The 17,650-nt window shown below is 40.9% G+C and overlaps 1 protein-coding gene across 2 annotated transcripts; it reads left to right on the forward strand.

Moving 5' to 3' along the window:
• The first annotated feature begins 3,506 nt into the window (after positions 1-3,506).
• si:dkey-5i3.5 (uncharacterized protein LOC565091 homolog) lies at positions 3,507-12,225 on the forward strand. 2 transcript variants are annotated; one of them, XM_042109374.1, is made up of 3 exons: positions 3,507-3,524; positions 7,182-7,679; positions 9,982-12,225. In XM_042109374.1, exons 2-3 carry the CDS (start codon positions 7,199-7,201, stop codon positions 10,341-10,343), a joined length of 843 nt encoding a protein of 280 aa, XP_041965308.1. In that variant the 5' UTR covers positions 3,507-3,524; positions 7,182-7,198; the 3' UTR covers positions 10,344-12,225. The 2 variants fall into 2 exon arrangements, with proteins under 2 accessions (XP_041965308.1, XP_041965307.1); XM_042109373.1 differs by lacking the exon at positions 3,507-3,524 and adding an exon at positions 4,799-4,942.
• The last annotated feature ends 5,425 nt before the right edge of the window (positions 12,226-17,650 follow it).

Genomic DNA, 17,650 nt, shown 5'->3' on the forward strand with positions numbered 1-17,650 from the left:
AACATTCACTAAGGTGATCTGCTGTCTGGCGATGCATGTGCTGTGCACTTTTCGTGCTGTCAGCCAGCCTGTGTCTACAACCCTAATGCAAAACCACATTACTGACAATAAAGTGACTTGGTCTGTTAATCTTATATCTGATCTGAATTGGGCTAATGTTGCAGGTACTTTTAGGCCTGTTATTGACTGGATAAAAAAAAAAAAACATGTGTTGTTTTGTATGTTTTACAGACACATGCCTGAGACTGGTAACACGGCAGGCCTGGGGCCTCATGTACAAAGACTTGCGTGGATTTCATACTAAAACTTTGCGTACGCGCAAACCTGAAAAGTAGCGTACGCACAAAAAAATCCTGATGTATGAAACTGTGCGTACGCAGCATTCCACGCAGCTTTTCTTTGTACATCCCAATTAACGTGAAATTAAGCGTACATGCACGAGCATTACACTCCACCCTCTCTCCTCCCTCAATCACACTCATTTTAATATGCTAACTAGAAGGACATTCGAGAGCGCAGACCTCTGCGAAGACAAAATGGCCTATCCCGCAATATTAATAACAATAAAAACTCATCTGTGGATCCATTCATACTCAAACCTGTTGCAATTTGCAAAGTTTAATAATTGAAATCATCAAATGAATAAAAAAGTTTATTTCCAGCGAATGCGAGGTAGAAGTGCTTCTCTGACGAAATGGCAAGAATCTTATGTCTTCATCATCTGTAATTAATTAATAACAAACAGAGCGTGGCAGTGGCTAGGCTGAGACCGTGGCAGAATTATTGGTCAATCTGCAAGTAGGTGACAGGGTTCGCATAACTGGGTTGAATGCATTTGGACCATGACAACATAACTGCATTTATTAAAAAATCATTAAATAAATCGTAAATAAAAAGTACCACGCATCGTGCACCCGAATGGAATGAACTCAGTTGACCCAGGCCACCTCGCCACAACATTACGATTTCTGGATCATATCCCTATATTTGCACACAAGTGTGACAATAATGCAAATGCTTACTCAAGGAAAGTCAAAGTAGCCATGCAGTCAATCAGGGAAATATCTTATATTCGCACTTATTAGTCAGCCTTTCTATTCACATGCATGATCCTGTCCCATATGTATTTCTTTTAAAATGAAAACTATCGGAGATATGAAGGGAAAACACTCGGCAAATGTTAAGGCATGGGCAAATGCGTGAAGCCGACCCCATTTATCACAGGTTTTGTGGAAAGCTCTTCAGAATCTGAAATATTTGATAACCAGTCATCAACAATCGCGTAACCAAATATCGGAGCTGTGTAGGCTGTTTCACATTCCCTTTTAATTCTTATCCTCTAATAAGTCTACAGTTGTCATCATAGATAGGTTGTTGCATAACTTAGTAGAATTTGCGCATGTTGCATGTCCAAATTTAGAAACATAGGCCTATTTTCGAAGTGTTATAATTTTTAATAACCCACGTTTCACAATATACTGTGCAAATAAAGGCCTAGGCTCGCGATCATATAATGTTGTTGCGCTGCATTGCCTCTAAGTGTCGCCAACTGACGATACACATTAGAAATGTGCGTACGCCAGACATGAAGTTTGCGTGGAGGACCGCACATTCTCACGTTCAAGTCAGTCTTCGTACATCCGGACGTGAGCGTGAGAAATGGCGTACGCAGCATTTTTGTGCGTACGCAAGCTTTGTACATGAGGCCCCTGGTGATTTACTTTTAGGCTACTTTGTCGCCATCTACCGTTGAATTGCCATACTGTCATTATGCACTGTATCAGCACTGCAAAAAATGAATTCTAACCAAGTGTTATTGATCTTATATTAAGATTAAAAAATCTATTTGGTATTGTTTTTAGTATGAAAAGACTTACCTAGCGCCCTCTCAAAAGATCATTTTGACTTAATTTTAGAAGACTTTAACTTATTTTAAAGAGTCTTATCAAGACAAATTTGCTCAACGCACTGGCAGACAAATTTGCTTGTTTTTAGGACAAATTTGCTTAACGCACTGGCAGACAAATTTGCTTGTTTTCAAGATCAGATGTCTTAAAATAAGTCAATTTTTTTTTTTATTAAGTCAAATGATTTCACAAGAAAGCGCTAGGTAAGTCTCTTAATCTCTATACTGAAAACAATACCAACTAGTTTTTTTTTATCTTGATATAAGATTAATAACACTTGGTTAGATTTTGTTAGATAAGCAGTTTTTGCAGTGAGGGTCCACCCACATAGCAACATTTGTCTGGCCAGGTCTGGCCCACCTCTGGGCCACTCCTTTACATCAGTGTTAGCCCACTTCTGATAGGCCCCTGGCCCAAGAATGGCCTATTCATTTGTTGAAAAAAAAAAATGTGCGGAGCATCATTTCAACAATCACATCTTCATCGGCTATAAACTAGTGCACGACAATGTTATTGTAAAACCATTGTTGCAAAACCTCCCATGCAGGAGTCAGAAAGTGTTATGACCTATGGCCTTAAAGATGAACTGAACTGAAATAATCAACATTGATAATGTGTTGATTATGACAATTAAAAATAAATGACACTAAAAAATGTAATTAAAAAAATCAATACGTAGCCTTTTTTAAGCAACACCAAAATTGCGTTTGTTAGTATTAGAACGCTGCCCGTTTCAATGACGTCACTGGCATGGTAGGACCTGAGAAGTTCTATAGGCAACAGCTGCAGCATATTATGTATACACAAAAATTAGTCATTTTAATGGCATGGGTTACACATTTGAGCCTGTGAGGGACAAGCCTGTAGTGACTTGACTACCACTAGATGGGGGACGATCGGTTTCAGGCTCCAGCTCAACCTTCAGTAGGATCATTTGGGTGAAAATGACTGTGTGGGCGCTGCCGGAGCATGGACACTGGAATCTATCTGTTTCAAAGCAGTGGCGAAACGTAGGGAAAATGTTTGAGGAAGCCAAAGTGACGGAGGAAAATGTTTATTTATGTATGTGTTTATTTTGGGGCGTATACATTTTGTGCAATGTACAACATAGACACATTTTGTGCGGCACAACATAGGCTACTGTAGGCCTAGCCTACAGGTCATGTAGAAAACTGGACGAGGGGCGCTTGAGACAGCAACACGCACGCTGTCTCTCTGTCTCCCTCCATCCCTCACACACACACATTGCCTACTGTACATCCTCCACACAACTGCATACTCACTCACCACCACTACATTAGGCCTATGCGAAGCTACGGTGCATACAAATAAGCTATACACGCATTGTCACGGCAATGTAGGCTAACGCAGTCTGGACTACTGGCACTCGTAACAGCAACTCACACGGGCTCTCTCTCCCTCCCTTGAAACTGTTAAAAACTTCGTCACCCCAAGTTGACCCCAGATACACGGAGGATACACGAGTTTGCCGTTTATTTTAGGCTAACGTTAGTGGAAAGTTTGCAGATTTTTACCTTGTGGATGTTGATATTGCACGAGTCTCTTGGATAGCAGCATCAACAATCTGCCCTGAGACGGTGAACAACTGGCTTCAGGGTGAGTAGAAAGGGACATTGGATTCTGTTTACAGACCCGCTGTGGTTTAGTTACCAGCTAGTAGACGCATTATTATCGATCTGTGATATCGTCATGGTCATGGTTTATACTCTCTATGGTCGGAGTGCTAGCTTGTGGAGTTTGACATAAGAGTGTTTCCAAGGTGTTTAGCTGCTAGCCCTTTCCTAGGTTGGATCGTAGTGGACCTCATCTGAGGCTACTTCGAGATATTATTCCAAAGGGGACAGATAGGCTACTGCACTTAAAACTTTAAAAGATTGAACGAACCTTCCCGGACTTTGTAATTGCGACCAGTGACTGTATTGGGTGAACGAAGCCGAAGTTGAAACTTAGGCTCCATGGCACATAGACAGTGGGCTCGCCCTTCTATGAATTGAAAAAGACTACAAGCTGCCCCACCGAGTTTGTGATAAAGTAAGCAAGAAAAGGTTTTTTTAAGTCAGGATATGTCGAGTCAATGGCATTTATTCGTCCAAAGTTACAGACCAGTTTCCATAGTGCACATCTTTTTGAATGCCATGTGTGTTTCTGCTCATTGACAAAATAGCGTTCAGTATGATTCATGCCCGATTAATTTCCCCTGTTAAAGTGTTCGCCTTTGTTTCACTAGTTTGGTTTCATTTTGTATGAGATTTTGTGATGTAGGCTAGCCTACGATAAACAGCTTATGGCCAATATGTAACTCAGCTAGGCCTAATGTTAGTTTCCTCAGCCATGTCAGCTAGCCTCAGACTCATTATCTGCTATGGCTGCTAGTGCTAGTGCGGAGTAGCTTACCATGCCAGTGACATAGCCGATTGTTGAAATCCAACATGGCGGCGCCCATGTAACAACAACAACACTTTCAACGTACAATTGTATCCCTTTTAATAAATTCAGCCATTTTAATCATTGTACCAATGAGAAGAAATAAAATACATCTGTTATATCACCTTTACTTCAAATTCCAGTTCAGTTCATCTTTAAGTAGCCTAGGCTAAGATAGGCTAGTCAAGTCACTTTTATTTATATAGCGCATTTTTGTATGCACCGACTGCAACCCAAAGCGCTCCACAAGACGATACACAAGACAAAAATGCCGGATGGAGCGGCCTGACTAAAATGCAATTTAAAAAAAATTGGCTTGCAAGGTTATAAAATCCTAGTAGGCTACGTGACGTCAAAACAACAAAAATGCGAATGAATGGTCAATGATCAGTAAATCCAACCCACCGTCTGGGTTGTAAAGATTTGTTCCGGATTGCATTCTCTTCAGGTCAGTTATGTAGTTGTTACCAGAGTTGTTACATAGAGGCTACTTGATAAGGTTATGGAATAATGAGATGGGCGGGGCGGAGTCCACTTTGGCATCCAAGTAGTAGTAAGCAGGCTCAAATACATACAACCGACGGCACCAGGTAAGATCAGTTGTAATTCAATTGGTTTTCTGCATTTATCTGGCTATTAGCGTCTGACAACAACGCAATTGCTTTAACTTTAGCGTTACTGTCGCTGTGTCTATGAGAAATGGGAAAAATGGTAATTTTTCAGTGCCGCTCAGTTTTTGATGTTGTCAGTCCCATGTCTGGTCAGTGCACACATCACTGAATTTTAGCTAGCATGGAGAGCAAGCAACAAGGGTACCTCTACTTCTCTACTAACTAGTTTAGCTATGCTGTGACGTTAGCTAGCGTGTTCACGACACCAACGTAACATAAAGTAAGTAAGGGATAATGTATAAAACGCCGGCCATTACTGAGAAAATAAGTCCCGACAGGCCGAACCGGACCCCGACGCGCAGCGGACTTTCCAAAACGAAATAATAAACTCGCCACGATATCACTTTAGCCTACATAACCTAGCCTATTTGTTACCGTTCATCGTGGCATTTGCTGAGAAACAAATAGTTCGCAACAACACACGCTGCTGAACTTGAATCAAACATTCTTTAGAACACAGCTGATCAACCGTCTGCTTTCACGTTTGAATTAAGTTCCAGTCCTTGTGTAGTGATATGAAAGACGTATCAGAAGCACAAAACCCGTTGCCATTGACAGCGGTAATTATATGTTTGCAGCGGTAATTACACAAATATATCTTACCGCTAGAACTTTGGGAAATCCCATTCAAGTCAATGGAGCGTTCTACTAGCATTGTGAAGAGCCGTATAATAATGCTCAGTAACATTGCCATAGCACCATTCATTCTTTCTTTCATTGTTAGATAAGTTGTCTGAAAGATAACGTTATGGTTAAGTTAGGCCTAGCCTACTCGAAATCTTGGGGTTGAGACCGGTTGGAGCATTTAGAGACTACTTTGGCTAGTCAGTGTATGTACCTGAACGTTGTCATGAAAGGTGACATTGTTAATATTAAAGATTCTAGAGCGCTACGGTTAATATTATAACGATGATACGATCTGCCAGCAATGCTGCCAGCCCATAATAGCAGCTAGTTATATATAGCCTACCTAGGCCTATCCTAACCCTAGGGAGCAAGAAGCCTTAGCCAAATGTCCCCTTTTTCTATCGCTTCCTGGACGATATCATCGGCGCCTGGACTCACACACTAGACCAATTCACTGACTTTATGAACATACTCAACACTCACCACACTACAATTAAACTGAAATCCACAATCGACCCCCACTCTGTCAATTTCCTGGACACCACACTTTTTCTTACACCATCCACTCCAACACATAGTTCCCTCAGTACTAAAATTTTCTTCAAACCCACTGATACGCACGCACTTTTGCATAAATCCAGTTACCACCCCAAACACACTTTCGGAGGCATCATTAAATCACAAATCATTCGTTCTACCTACCTATCATTCTACCTACCTAGAATCTTGAATTTCCCCTGGGGATCAATAAAGTATCTATCTATCTATCTACCTGTTGATACCTCTGGTGTTTACAAATGACAGTAACATTTATGTTGGTGCTGTAAACAACCATATTTCAAATAAAGGTAAGTATTTTGTGTAAATGATGTCTATTGAGGGAAAACAAAGAAGCACTAACAAAATGGATAATAATTGAGTTTGACAACTTAAAAAGGTGAGGTGAGGTGTTTCTTGTAGTTGTATGTATTTTTGGACATTTATCTAAAGAGGTTTATTCCGCTAGAAGTCTAGAAGCTATGTAATTCTAAGACTTTGAAGCTCAATATCTCAGAACTACTCAGAACGTAGATATAACCTTATAATTCCAGGGGACAATATACTTAGTGGCCTTGACTCTTGTACTCGCACCAAGTAGGCTTACAGGTCTTCTGATATGGATATGTGTCGTAACCATCAGATTGTTCCTTTATATTATGACTCTCTTTACTCTTGAGGCACAGAAGGTCAAAGACCTGTTGACTTAAAGTGAAGAGGCTGTTTGTTTTCAGTCATCCCACTCAATCCAAACATATCTGTGTAACCTGATTCTTGCCATTTTGAGTGAGATTTTCTCACAGTCCTTGTGCTAGGCACTGTGTTATTTATGCTCTATTCCAAAGACTACATTTTAGAGTTGTTACTTTTTTTCTTTCTGCCTGGCCTCATGACACCCTGCATTTAATCAGCAACACTTCATGACCACACGCCCTCACAGTGACTCTGTCTTTGTTCCTGCTCCTGGACCCACGTGCTTGTTTCCTCTGTCCAGCTCACCCGCTGCCCGCCATGCTTGCACGGGCTGCCATCTCCTCTGGGGTGACCGTCCATAAGATCAGCAAAACCATCACCTTCTACTGCAATGATCCTCCGACAAGCTCCAGGCCAGCGGCGGTCGTGGCCGAGCAGCCCAGGCCACTCCTGCTACTCCTGCCCTGGCTGGGCTCGCGGCCCCAGGCCGTAGCCAAGTACTGCGATATCTACTTCCGCACCGGCTTTGACGTGCTGATGGTGGAGAGCGAGGTGTCCCAGTTCCTGTGGCCGCGCTGGAGTCTGGATTATGGCGCGCGCGTGCTGGACGTACTGGAAAGTGAACGCTTCTCCCACCGGCCTGTGCTGGTCCACGCCTTCTCCATCGGCGGCTACACCTTCGGCCAGCTGATGGTCCACATAGCCCGTGACAGACAGCGCTATCAAGGCCTGTCGCAGCGTATCTGCGGGCACATCTATGACAGCCTGGTCATGGGCTCGCTGGAGAGGATGGCCACAGGTGAGAGATGGCACAAGCACAGCCAGCCACTGGCACAGTCTATTACATCTAATCTTTGACCTTCTTTTGAATAAGTCTCACACAAATGCAGCTCACTGGGCTATTATGTGCTCTAGATTTCACAGAATATTTAGAACACAGAGATGACATGACATGACTGTCACTGGCCTGTGCAGTGATTCACTGGCCTGCTTGGCTTTCAGGTGCATTTATAATCTGGGTGTCTGCGTGCAGGCTAGTAATTTGTTCATCCCTTGAATGTTCTTATTAGGTGTCTGCCCTTATTTTAGTGGGTGGTAATGGATTTTGCCACATGGGTACTGTCTAATTTGGTGAAGTCTTTTAGTTTGCATTGTGTTATATTTCCATTTTACTCATTCAATAGGCTACTACTTTTACAAACACCACACAAGAGTACCAGAGGAAGAGAGTACAGATGTTTAAGTACCAGTCAGAGTGTAGGCTAATCAGTGAAATCAAAGGAGATAGGCTAGTAGAAGGAGAAGTAGCATAAGAACTGGGCTTTGGGTTTGTAAGGAATGTTATGAGAGGAGCTATTCTCGGAAGAGTCGCGTTATCATCATTGTATTACTGCATGAGGTTAACCAAGGATACTTTTGTACAGTAATTGTAACACTCTTTTGCAACACTCTTCTGTATTATCTGAGATAATTTGTGATGAACACATTGTTATTTTCTGCAGATATACTTGGCAGATATACAGGTTTTAATCTCTCTTTTTGGCACAGATCTGTTGTTGAAAGGCATTCTTGTTGCAGTTAATCAATGAATGCACTGTTGCCAGTAAACTAATGTTGTGCCAGTGCCACTCTGACAATTAATTAGAGATCAGACCCTTGTGGTTACAAAACAACTCTTTTTCTTTAGACCCGTTGGTCAGACGTAACATCTACATCTAGGGTTGCCACGGATCATGGAATTTCTGGAATATTCCAGATATGGAAAGTCAGGGAATTTTATCATTTTTGGGGTCGGGGAATATCAGGGGGTTTTGTTGTAGAAGTTTATAATTTACTTGCCAAAATACGAATACAAATATATTTCCATGCAGCATTGGTATTTATCTGGTTATTAGCTTTTTTCATCATTGTTTGCTTGAGTGGCTGTGGTTGGAGTGGTTTTTCGATGCCCATTTATTCATCTCCCACTAAAAAAAAAGTAAAAGATTCTAGAATGCCACACGCCTGCTCTGAAATCGTTGATTGGTATAGTACCATTCATTATACAGTAGGTCATGGGAATTCAGGGTTTTATTCAGGGAAATTCATGGAATTTTAGATTTAGCTTACATTTGAGTGGGAACCCTGTACATCACGCAAATAGCACAGTTTAGTACCTCATTGCTGGAGGCGGGTGATGGTCATATGGTATCATACCATTCCCACACAGAACCACTCCCCCCAAGGGGTTAGTGACATGTCCCACTTAAAGGGAAACTTGGCAGGATTTCCCCCTCTGCTGGAGAAATTGTGCATTATGCTATTTCAAACTGTGGAAAAAGGTAACGATAAAGCACATGGATCTGTTTACAAGATAGCCAAATGGTTAGCACAAGTTCGGCAGACAATGTGGATGTTACAAGGTAAGAAACACGATTTAAAACGAGTCTCTTGTTTCTCACTTTAATTGAAGAGGCTGTTTGTTGGCTTCAGCTATCAGTAGAGGCTCAAAGTTCAGATCAAGATGTGCTTGCACTTCACCAGCAGTGTAAACAGACCTGGGGCATGCATCAGGTGTCCCACTGGTCCTTGACATCCTTAAAAGGTTGAGAATTTCAGAAATATAATTCAAGGCCTTTTGAAACTAGACATAAGTAGATATGGGTAGATAGAAAAGGCAACAGACCACATAGTCTTCCCACTGTAAAACAGCACACTTGAATTGTGAAGCATTCATACACATTCAAGCCTCTCACTCTTTTTCATTGTTGTCTGTGAGTTTGTGTAAATAGTTCTCATTATAAAAATGATCTGTATTGTAACAGTAGGCTAATTAACCTTGATGTGTGTCTCAAAACCAATGCTGTGATGGGTCCTCAAGTAAATTGGGCCTGGAAAGCCTTGAAAAGTCATCAAATTTAATTTGTAAGAAGATGAGGGAATCCAGATATGTTCATGTCTGTAGACTGTTATTGTAGAAGTTTTGTGCATGTTTGGATGTGGGTTGCTGCATGTGTGCTGTATTGTGACGGTTTAATTATGTCATGTATTTTATTATGCTGGTAGAGAGCAGCTTTTTCATAGGTGTCTGTTGTGGGTGTGTTTGTGTCTGTTTACCTTAGGTTTGGGCAAAAACGTTTTCCCTCGTTTTGAAAGTCTCGTGAAGCGCCTCAGCATGCTCTACTTCCGCACGTTCAAACAGCAGACAGTGGAGTACTTCAACACTGCCATTAGCGTCTTCTGGAACAGTCCGGTGACGGCGCCCGCACTGTTCTTCTTCTGTGAGAACGATACGCTCTGTGACCCAGAGAGCATGGAGGAAATGATCGCCTACTGGCAGAGCAGGGGCATCACGGTGGAGAAGCGGAGGTGGAAGGAGTCCATCCACGCAGCGCACCTGCGCGCCCATCCGCAGGAGTACCTCTCCATCCTGGACAGCTTCCTGCAGAGCCTCAACATGGTGCCACTCAAGGCAAAAATGTGAGGCAAACCTGCCGAGAGAGAGAGAGAGAATTAAGAATAGCTCACTGTCCCATAAACACATCACCTCAAAGGAATGGTTAGAGTAAAGGAGTGTTTGACATATTTACCATTTAGTTTTTTTTTACAGGAACTTGATTTTGTACAGCACATCACATATGGGTCATTTCGTGTCATATCAGATAAGGTTGTTGCTGCACAGTCTTGGATTTTGTTCAAACCTTGTCTATATTATAAATGGGTACCAAAACCAAGCCCTGTAAAATGTTTCTGTGTCTATCCTATGTCTTCATATTATTTTCATCCCTTGAATTTACTTCAGTTTTACAGCCTGAAAAATACATTATCTGGGAAGCAATGTTTGGGCATTCATATAATGAAAAGTATTACTCATAGTTCATTGTAAAGTGGAAGACAAACACGTTTTCAGTCCGCATGACTGAACCGTTACAAGTCTGTGGTTTGCTTATTGATTTTCTACAAGGTCTTAGATTTGGAAAAAAGTGCAAAAAGAGTGACATTAAGGTTTAAACTTTCTTTTGTATGCATTTGGTGTCAATCATTATTTTTTTCTTTACATACAAGATTTTATTAAGGTTGTGTCAATATTTGACCTGCCCACTTATAATGGGCTTGACTATTTTAAGGATTAATTAAACAAGGAAAGGTTAAGCTTTGGGGGTAATTTAGGGGGTCATAGAATTAAAATGGTATGTGGGATGGCTAGTAGGCACATGAGAATCTATGTGGAAGCAGTGTATGGGGATTTGGTGTACAAAGTGGCAATGTTGTACCATAGATATATAAATAGTGTCTTAATCATTGTTTTAACTCAGGGAGAAGGTGTAACCAAGTAAGTCTATGTATCTATGAATGGAACATGGTACATCATTGGCACTTGCTGTACATGAAATGACTATAAAATGAGCTATTCCCACAGCGTTTTTCATGTTCATACTAGCTACCCCACATACCATTTTAGTCTTATGAAAATGGCCAAAAAATGCAAACACGTTTCGTCCTGAATGTTTTTATGTGCATTTGTTAAGGAGACCTCAAATATTGGCTCAACATACCAAGTATTGTATTTGCAGACAAAATACTGATTTATGCCTTGTGTGTACAAAAAAGACCCTGAATATCACCAGTTTTGCACTTTGTTGCAAATCTAGGGCCTTATATAAAATCGATGGGCATGCAGTACAAACTTGTAATGGTCCAGTCATACTGAGAACAAGTCTGTCTCCCATCATACTAAGTTTGGGCAGGCTAGGAATAATACTTTCTAGGATATTAATGCCCAAACATGGTCTCCAAGGGATTTCTCAGTGTAAAAATTATGAAATTGAACAAATCAAGGATGAAAACATTGCAATTTAACAAATATATAATATATTATATAGGTCTCAGTTTTGGGACCTAAACCTGTTACGAAAGCTAAATCTGAGAAGGTGCAGCAACCTGGATTCTGTCTGATTTGACACGGAATGGCCATATGTCTGTCTGGTCCACAATGTTTCACAATTAAATTTTTATATGATAAAAACAGCACAACTTTAAATTCATGTGAGCACATTCTAGATATTTATATGAGAGCACACCCAATAAACACTAACTGTTTACTGTTTCTTCCTTAGTCTGTTCTGAGTTTTGAGGAATGTGCCATTATTGCATCACTCCCACTACAACCAGCAGCAAACTACACGCTTGAAAACTAGATATGGCCTTATCTGGCCCCCTGATATGACTGGACTAGCATCGAGTTTTCATTGTACTTACATTTTGATAGAGGTTATTGAAATATACAAACATATTTATGACTTAGAATAACTGATATGATTTTGTTACAAAATGAAAATAAAAAATCTATGCCGTGTTACATGTCAGTTTTTGTACTCAAATATCCATTGTCTCATTTGTCATTTCATGCACTTCAGTCTGTTAAGTGTACTTTCTCATCTCATCACCAGGCAGAGCTGGCAACTCTCACACGTTGAGAGTGAGATTCATTCATTTGATTGACTCCACACACTCTTACAATACCAACATTCCTAAAACCAGACTGCAGTCGGTTTAAATAATTTATTAGGCTGTCACTAATGTATTTGTCATGTAGTTACCTGGATCAGACTTGCTGCCCTTTTTGGGCGTTATTTTGGCCTGCTTTAATTCCTTGGGTAGTTTACCTTGCAGGATGAGGTTCATGTGGGTTATGCATTGAGCGAGACTTCCCTGATATTTGGCAAGGCCGTAGCCTATGTTATGTCAAATTCATTTACTGTAGTTGAGAAAAAAACAGGGGATTCCAAGGCACTCTCAATTGTCAAAGGTTAAAAAGCCTTTATTTTGTTGGCTTGGTTACATGTAACCAAGTCAACAAAATAAAGGCTTTTTAACAAAGAGCACCTCAAACAAACAAATTTGAGTCCAGGAAGCGCTCCTAGACAGACATTTTTTTCATTTACTGTAGTATTTGGAAGCAAACTCCCCACATTCTCTAGTCGTGTCAAGTGTTCTAGGTTGCTGGCAATTAAGATTAAAAATGCCTTTAGCAAAATCTGTTTCCTTTCTGTGCGTGTAGACCTTCCTTTACTTTCCCACGGCAACCCAGTCTTTAAAAAATAAGACTATTTTCATTTATTTTCCTCAGTGTAGTAATGCTTAGAAATTTGATTTATCTCTGTGTCAGGTTTCTTAAAGCTCTCCTCTCATATCATTCCGACCCAGATACACTCTTGTGTTCTTTCAACTGGAGCGTTAACTCCATTTCAGTAGGGGGCAATGCTGTTTAGTAGCCTATTTGTCTTTGAACTGGAGCGTTAACTCCACTTCAGTAGGGGGCAATGCTGCTTAGTAGCCTATTTGTTAGATCGTAGAAGAAACTAGAAAATGTAATTTCGAAGAAATTACCAGTGCATGAAAATGCAAAACATACTGTATATTACCATAAAATGCAAAACAAACTTTTATTTGGAAACAATTGTGGGCAGAGGAAACAGTTGGCAGGAGTCATAGTTGATAACAACTGACAGTTGAAATGGCTGAACAGTTAGTTGAGTAGTTTAAATAGTTATATTATTTAATAGTGAATTATTGTAGTGAGGACATTTATTTTGAAACAGTTGTGGGCAGAGCAAGATTGTATGCTTAAAGCCTGAGACAGAGTATATAGTTTAAAAGTTAAATGTAGATAGTGTAATGGATGTTGATAGACAGAAAGTTCAATTGATGTTGATAGGCAGATTGTTTAATGGATGTTGATGGGATAGTTTAATGGGTGGATGGATAGAAATTTGGATGGAATGTGCCTTATATTCTTGTAGAATCGAGATATACAGAGAGAGTTGGCCTAGTTGAGCAGAAAGCAGTTGATACAGGTGCAATCAGTTTAACTGGCTTTTTGATGGGGTCTAGTTGAGCAGCTGGAAGTTGATACAGGTGCTAATAAAGTTAATTAGCCCATGGTGATGTCATAGTGCCAATGCAAAGACTATGGGGAAAAATAAGCTTGTTTTTTATTAATATCTCAAAAAGTATAAAGTTTACAAAAGTGAAAAATATTCCTCAAGTGTCCTTTTCAAGACCTAGGCCTACGTTATAGTAGTTAAGTTTGAACGAAGTTTCTACGTTAAACGGTTGAAGCTGAATTAGACACAGAAATTTGGTGGGAAGAATAATAACTAGATGTACCGCACAGCGGTACAAAATATGACCGCCGCTCAGTCCTGTACATCCGTTCCGCGAAAATAAATCACACTTCAATTTGTCTCCATATTTTACTCCATCCCCCACTCTTGAAACTTTTGTGTATGCTCGTTTGGCATGCCTGAGTGTGTGTGTGTAGCCTGGCTAGCGCCACCACTTCTCAATGAGACGTGGTCTGGGAACCAAACGTTCATTTTCTCGTATTTGAAAAAAATGCCCAGATCCGTTTATTGGGTGCCATGGATGTCTATCAAATGCGTCTGTGCATAGCTCATCATCGTCTTGCTTTCCCCCCTGTTCTGTGATTGGTTCCCTATCTCAGGCGAAAATTTGCTCCATGGTCTCCAGGCTGCCTTAGCAGCGTGAATCAAATCGAGCGCAAGGCAGCATGGGAACACCCAGGCTAGTGTGTGTGCGGCTGCACAGAAAGTAGCCTACTGGTGCTGAAAAGGTGAATAGATTGTAGAATAGCCAAAGAAGATGTAGCATTGTTATAAAACCTTTAAAATCTCTAAACAATCACAAGTAGGGCAGTTCATCACAGTTCATCCATTGCAACTGGATTGATGAAAGGTCACTTACACCTGTAGGCTACATTGTATTTGGGAAAAGCAAAAGGTATCAGCATAATGTTATTTATTTATTTATTTATTTTTTATGTATTTTTAAACAAAAACATCTCTGTCAGTTCCATGCCGTTTTCAACAGCTATCAAAAACAAAGGTCATTTTTGGATGGATGGATTTTTTGTGAATGTTTCTTCTTCTACATAAGATTTTAGTCATCTTTAGTTCATGTAATACTTTATTGTCAATGCACAAATTAAGTAACAGTAGTCTGAAACGTTATTGTTAATGCACAAATTAAGTAACAGTAGTCTGAAACGAAATGCTGTTTTACATCTAACCAGTGGTGCAATATAACTGACATGTCCAAATGGGCCTTGATGAAATGCGTCGCTAGACTGGTCATACACATTTTAACGGGCCAAAGTTGAAGAGCTTTTGTCCGTTATTGTTCGTGCAAATATAGGCTGATTCATGTTCCCTTGCATTGTGTAACTGAGGTCCATGGCTAGTCTGGCTTTCATCAGACCAAGCTCAATCTTTTAAGAAATCAAAAAATAAATAGCGGGCAGATCAAGCTGGGTTCACCCAGCCTAGTCCATAGGCACCCGATATTGTTTAATTTTCCGATTGAGATATACACGCTCTGGCTATTCTAAATGCAAAAATGCATCAGGGAGTTATGACAAAACTGTAACTAACAAAATAGATCCTAATAGAAAGCTGTTAGCTTCCCTAAGCTACAGGTAGGATTATAAGGTAGGCCTATTTACAACATAACTTGTCAATAGGCTATGCTGGCGACACAATAATATCTCCTTTGGAAACCAATGGCTTACGCCTTACAGTATCAAGCGGACTTAAACTGCCATATCGTGGCGAAAAGGTGTAATAACATTCACGCAGCTCCATGAGTCAAGGAAAGCGCGAATGAAGTAGCCACTTCTAAATGGGACCCACAGTAGCTTAAGGTGTGTTGCTAAAGCAGCCATAATGAAATGAAGGTGGCCCCCGGGGACAAAACAAAATTTTTCCGTAAAAGTCTAGTGGGGCTACATACCCACCAAATTTCATGTACCCCGGTGGTTCGGTGTCCCGGGTATCATTGACCAAAAATTCAGGAAGTAGATGACTGGAAAAATTATTGAATTGTGTGCATGTGTGCGTGTACAAGTTTATGTTTATGTGTGTGGGTGTGTGTGTGTGTGTGTGTATGTGCGTGCTTGCCTACGTATGTGTGTTTGTGCATGTGCATGCATGCGTACATATGTCTACTGTGTGAGTATGTGCCATACGTATGATTACTGTAAATGTATGTGTGTGCATGTGTATCTGTTTATGCACATGTGTGCACATGGAATGGGTTAACATGACCCCTGGAGGCAAACATACGGAAAAAATTGGTCATCTTAGGCCCTACGGTTCTCAAGATATTCACAGAAAACTGTGTCTGCCCTACCCTCCTTTCGGGGGGTCCAGTACAGCGGGGGGGCTACAGATCAAAACGAAAAACGATGGTTCCATGCTATCCATGTGGGGTTACATACCCACCAAGTTTCGTGTACCCCGGTCTTTCAGAATCCTTGTTGGTGTACAGTCACTAAATGTACACACAAATTATTTTATTGTAAGGCCCCCCATGAACGAAAGTTCACAAAACTTGGCATGCATTCGGAGGGTGTCATAATGATCCTACACTTTCAATTTCGTGCAGTTTTGACCATGTCAGCCAGAGATATTGTGGTGAAAACACCTAATTTTTTGCTTTTTAATTTTTAACTAGGTGGCGCTATACATGAAATAAGTGGTAATGGGATGGGTTGACATGCCCCCTTAAGACCAACATACAAAAAAAAAGGTGGACCTCCTAGGCCCTACGGTTCTCGAGATATTCACAGAAAACTGTCTCCGGCCACCTACAGGCCAGTTTGTGTATAGTAACATAAATTAATTTATTGTGTGGCCCCCCATGAACAGAATTCGACAAAACTTGGTGTGCATTCAGAGGGTGTCATAATGATCCTACACTTCCAGTTTTGACTATGTTAGGTCACAGATACCTGCGATTACAACACCTCATTTTTACTTTTTTGTGTTTAACTAGGTGGCGCTATACATGAAATGAGTGGTTATGGAATGGGTTGACATGGCCCCTTGAGATCAACATACAAAAAAAAATGGTCCTCCTAAACCCTACGGTTTTCGAGATATTCACAGAAAACTGTGTCTGCCCTACCCTCCTTTCGGGGGGTCCAGTCCAGCGGGGGGGCTACAGATCAAAACGAAAAACGATGGTTCCATGCTATCCATGTGGGGTTACATGCCCACCAAGTTTCGTGTACCCCGGTCTTTCAGTGTCCCGGGAAACATTGACGGAAATTTGGGCATGCGAAAAAGAAAAAAAAAAAAAAATATGACTAAACCTATATGACCGCCGCTTCGCTGCGCGTCGGTCATAATAATAAGAAGACTTCGGATAAGAAAAACTTACGATGCCGGATAGGCAAGAGTTTGTAGTGCTTAGGCCAGGTGAGAGCTGGAGAGTAGTCGGGAGTAGTCTCAGCTGGAGTGGTAAGTTTTGTGTCAGTGAGCGCTTTTCGTTTGCTTTGGAAGCTATTTTTTTGTTTTGGTAGAGCGAGGGTGTCGGTCCGACCGCCGTCGGCTGGCCGGCACTTTTGCTTTTCTTTCATTTGATCGCAATATGCCAGGCTCTACAGGAAATATTGATAGTGATATGGAGGAGGAATCTCAGGGTCCAAGTGGGCGCGGAGGGGCAAGAAAGAGAAGGGGAAGTGGTGGTGGTGGTGGCGAAAGCCCAGCTAGTAAAGGTAGAAGAATTGAAGAAGACGAGTTCAAAGTGCTGATGAAATTCAATGTGGATATCTCTAAACATGACATTTCCAATCCAATGCGTTTAACTAAATTGATTAGAGAAGCTGTTGAAGAGGTGGTATCAGTGAGGTATATTAGCAACAACAAGGTCATAGTGTTTTGCAAGTCTATCCAGCAAAAACAGAAGGCCTTACGCTTGAGTAAACTA

Source organism: Alosa sapidissima, chromosome 11 (assembly GCF_018492685.1).
Source record: "Alosa sapidissima isolate fAloSap1 chromosome 11, fAloSap1.pri, whole genome shotgun sequence".
Taxonomy (NCBI): domain Eukaryota; kingdom Metazoa; phylum Chordata; class Actinopteri; order Clupeiformes; family Clupeidae; genus Alosa; species Alosa sapidissima.

Bases quoted from the DNA above. Each gene is read 5' to 3' on its own strand.
- si:dkey-5i3.5 (XM_042109374.1), top strand. From the start codon at position 7,199: ATGCTTGCACGGGCTGCCATCTCCTCTGGGGTGACCGTCCATAAGATC. The intron at 7,680-9,981 runs GTGAGAGATGGC...TGTTTACCTTAG, and splicing joins GCTGGAGAGGATGGCCACAG to GTTTGGGCAAAAACGTTTTC.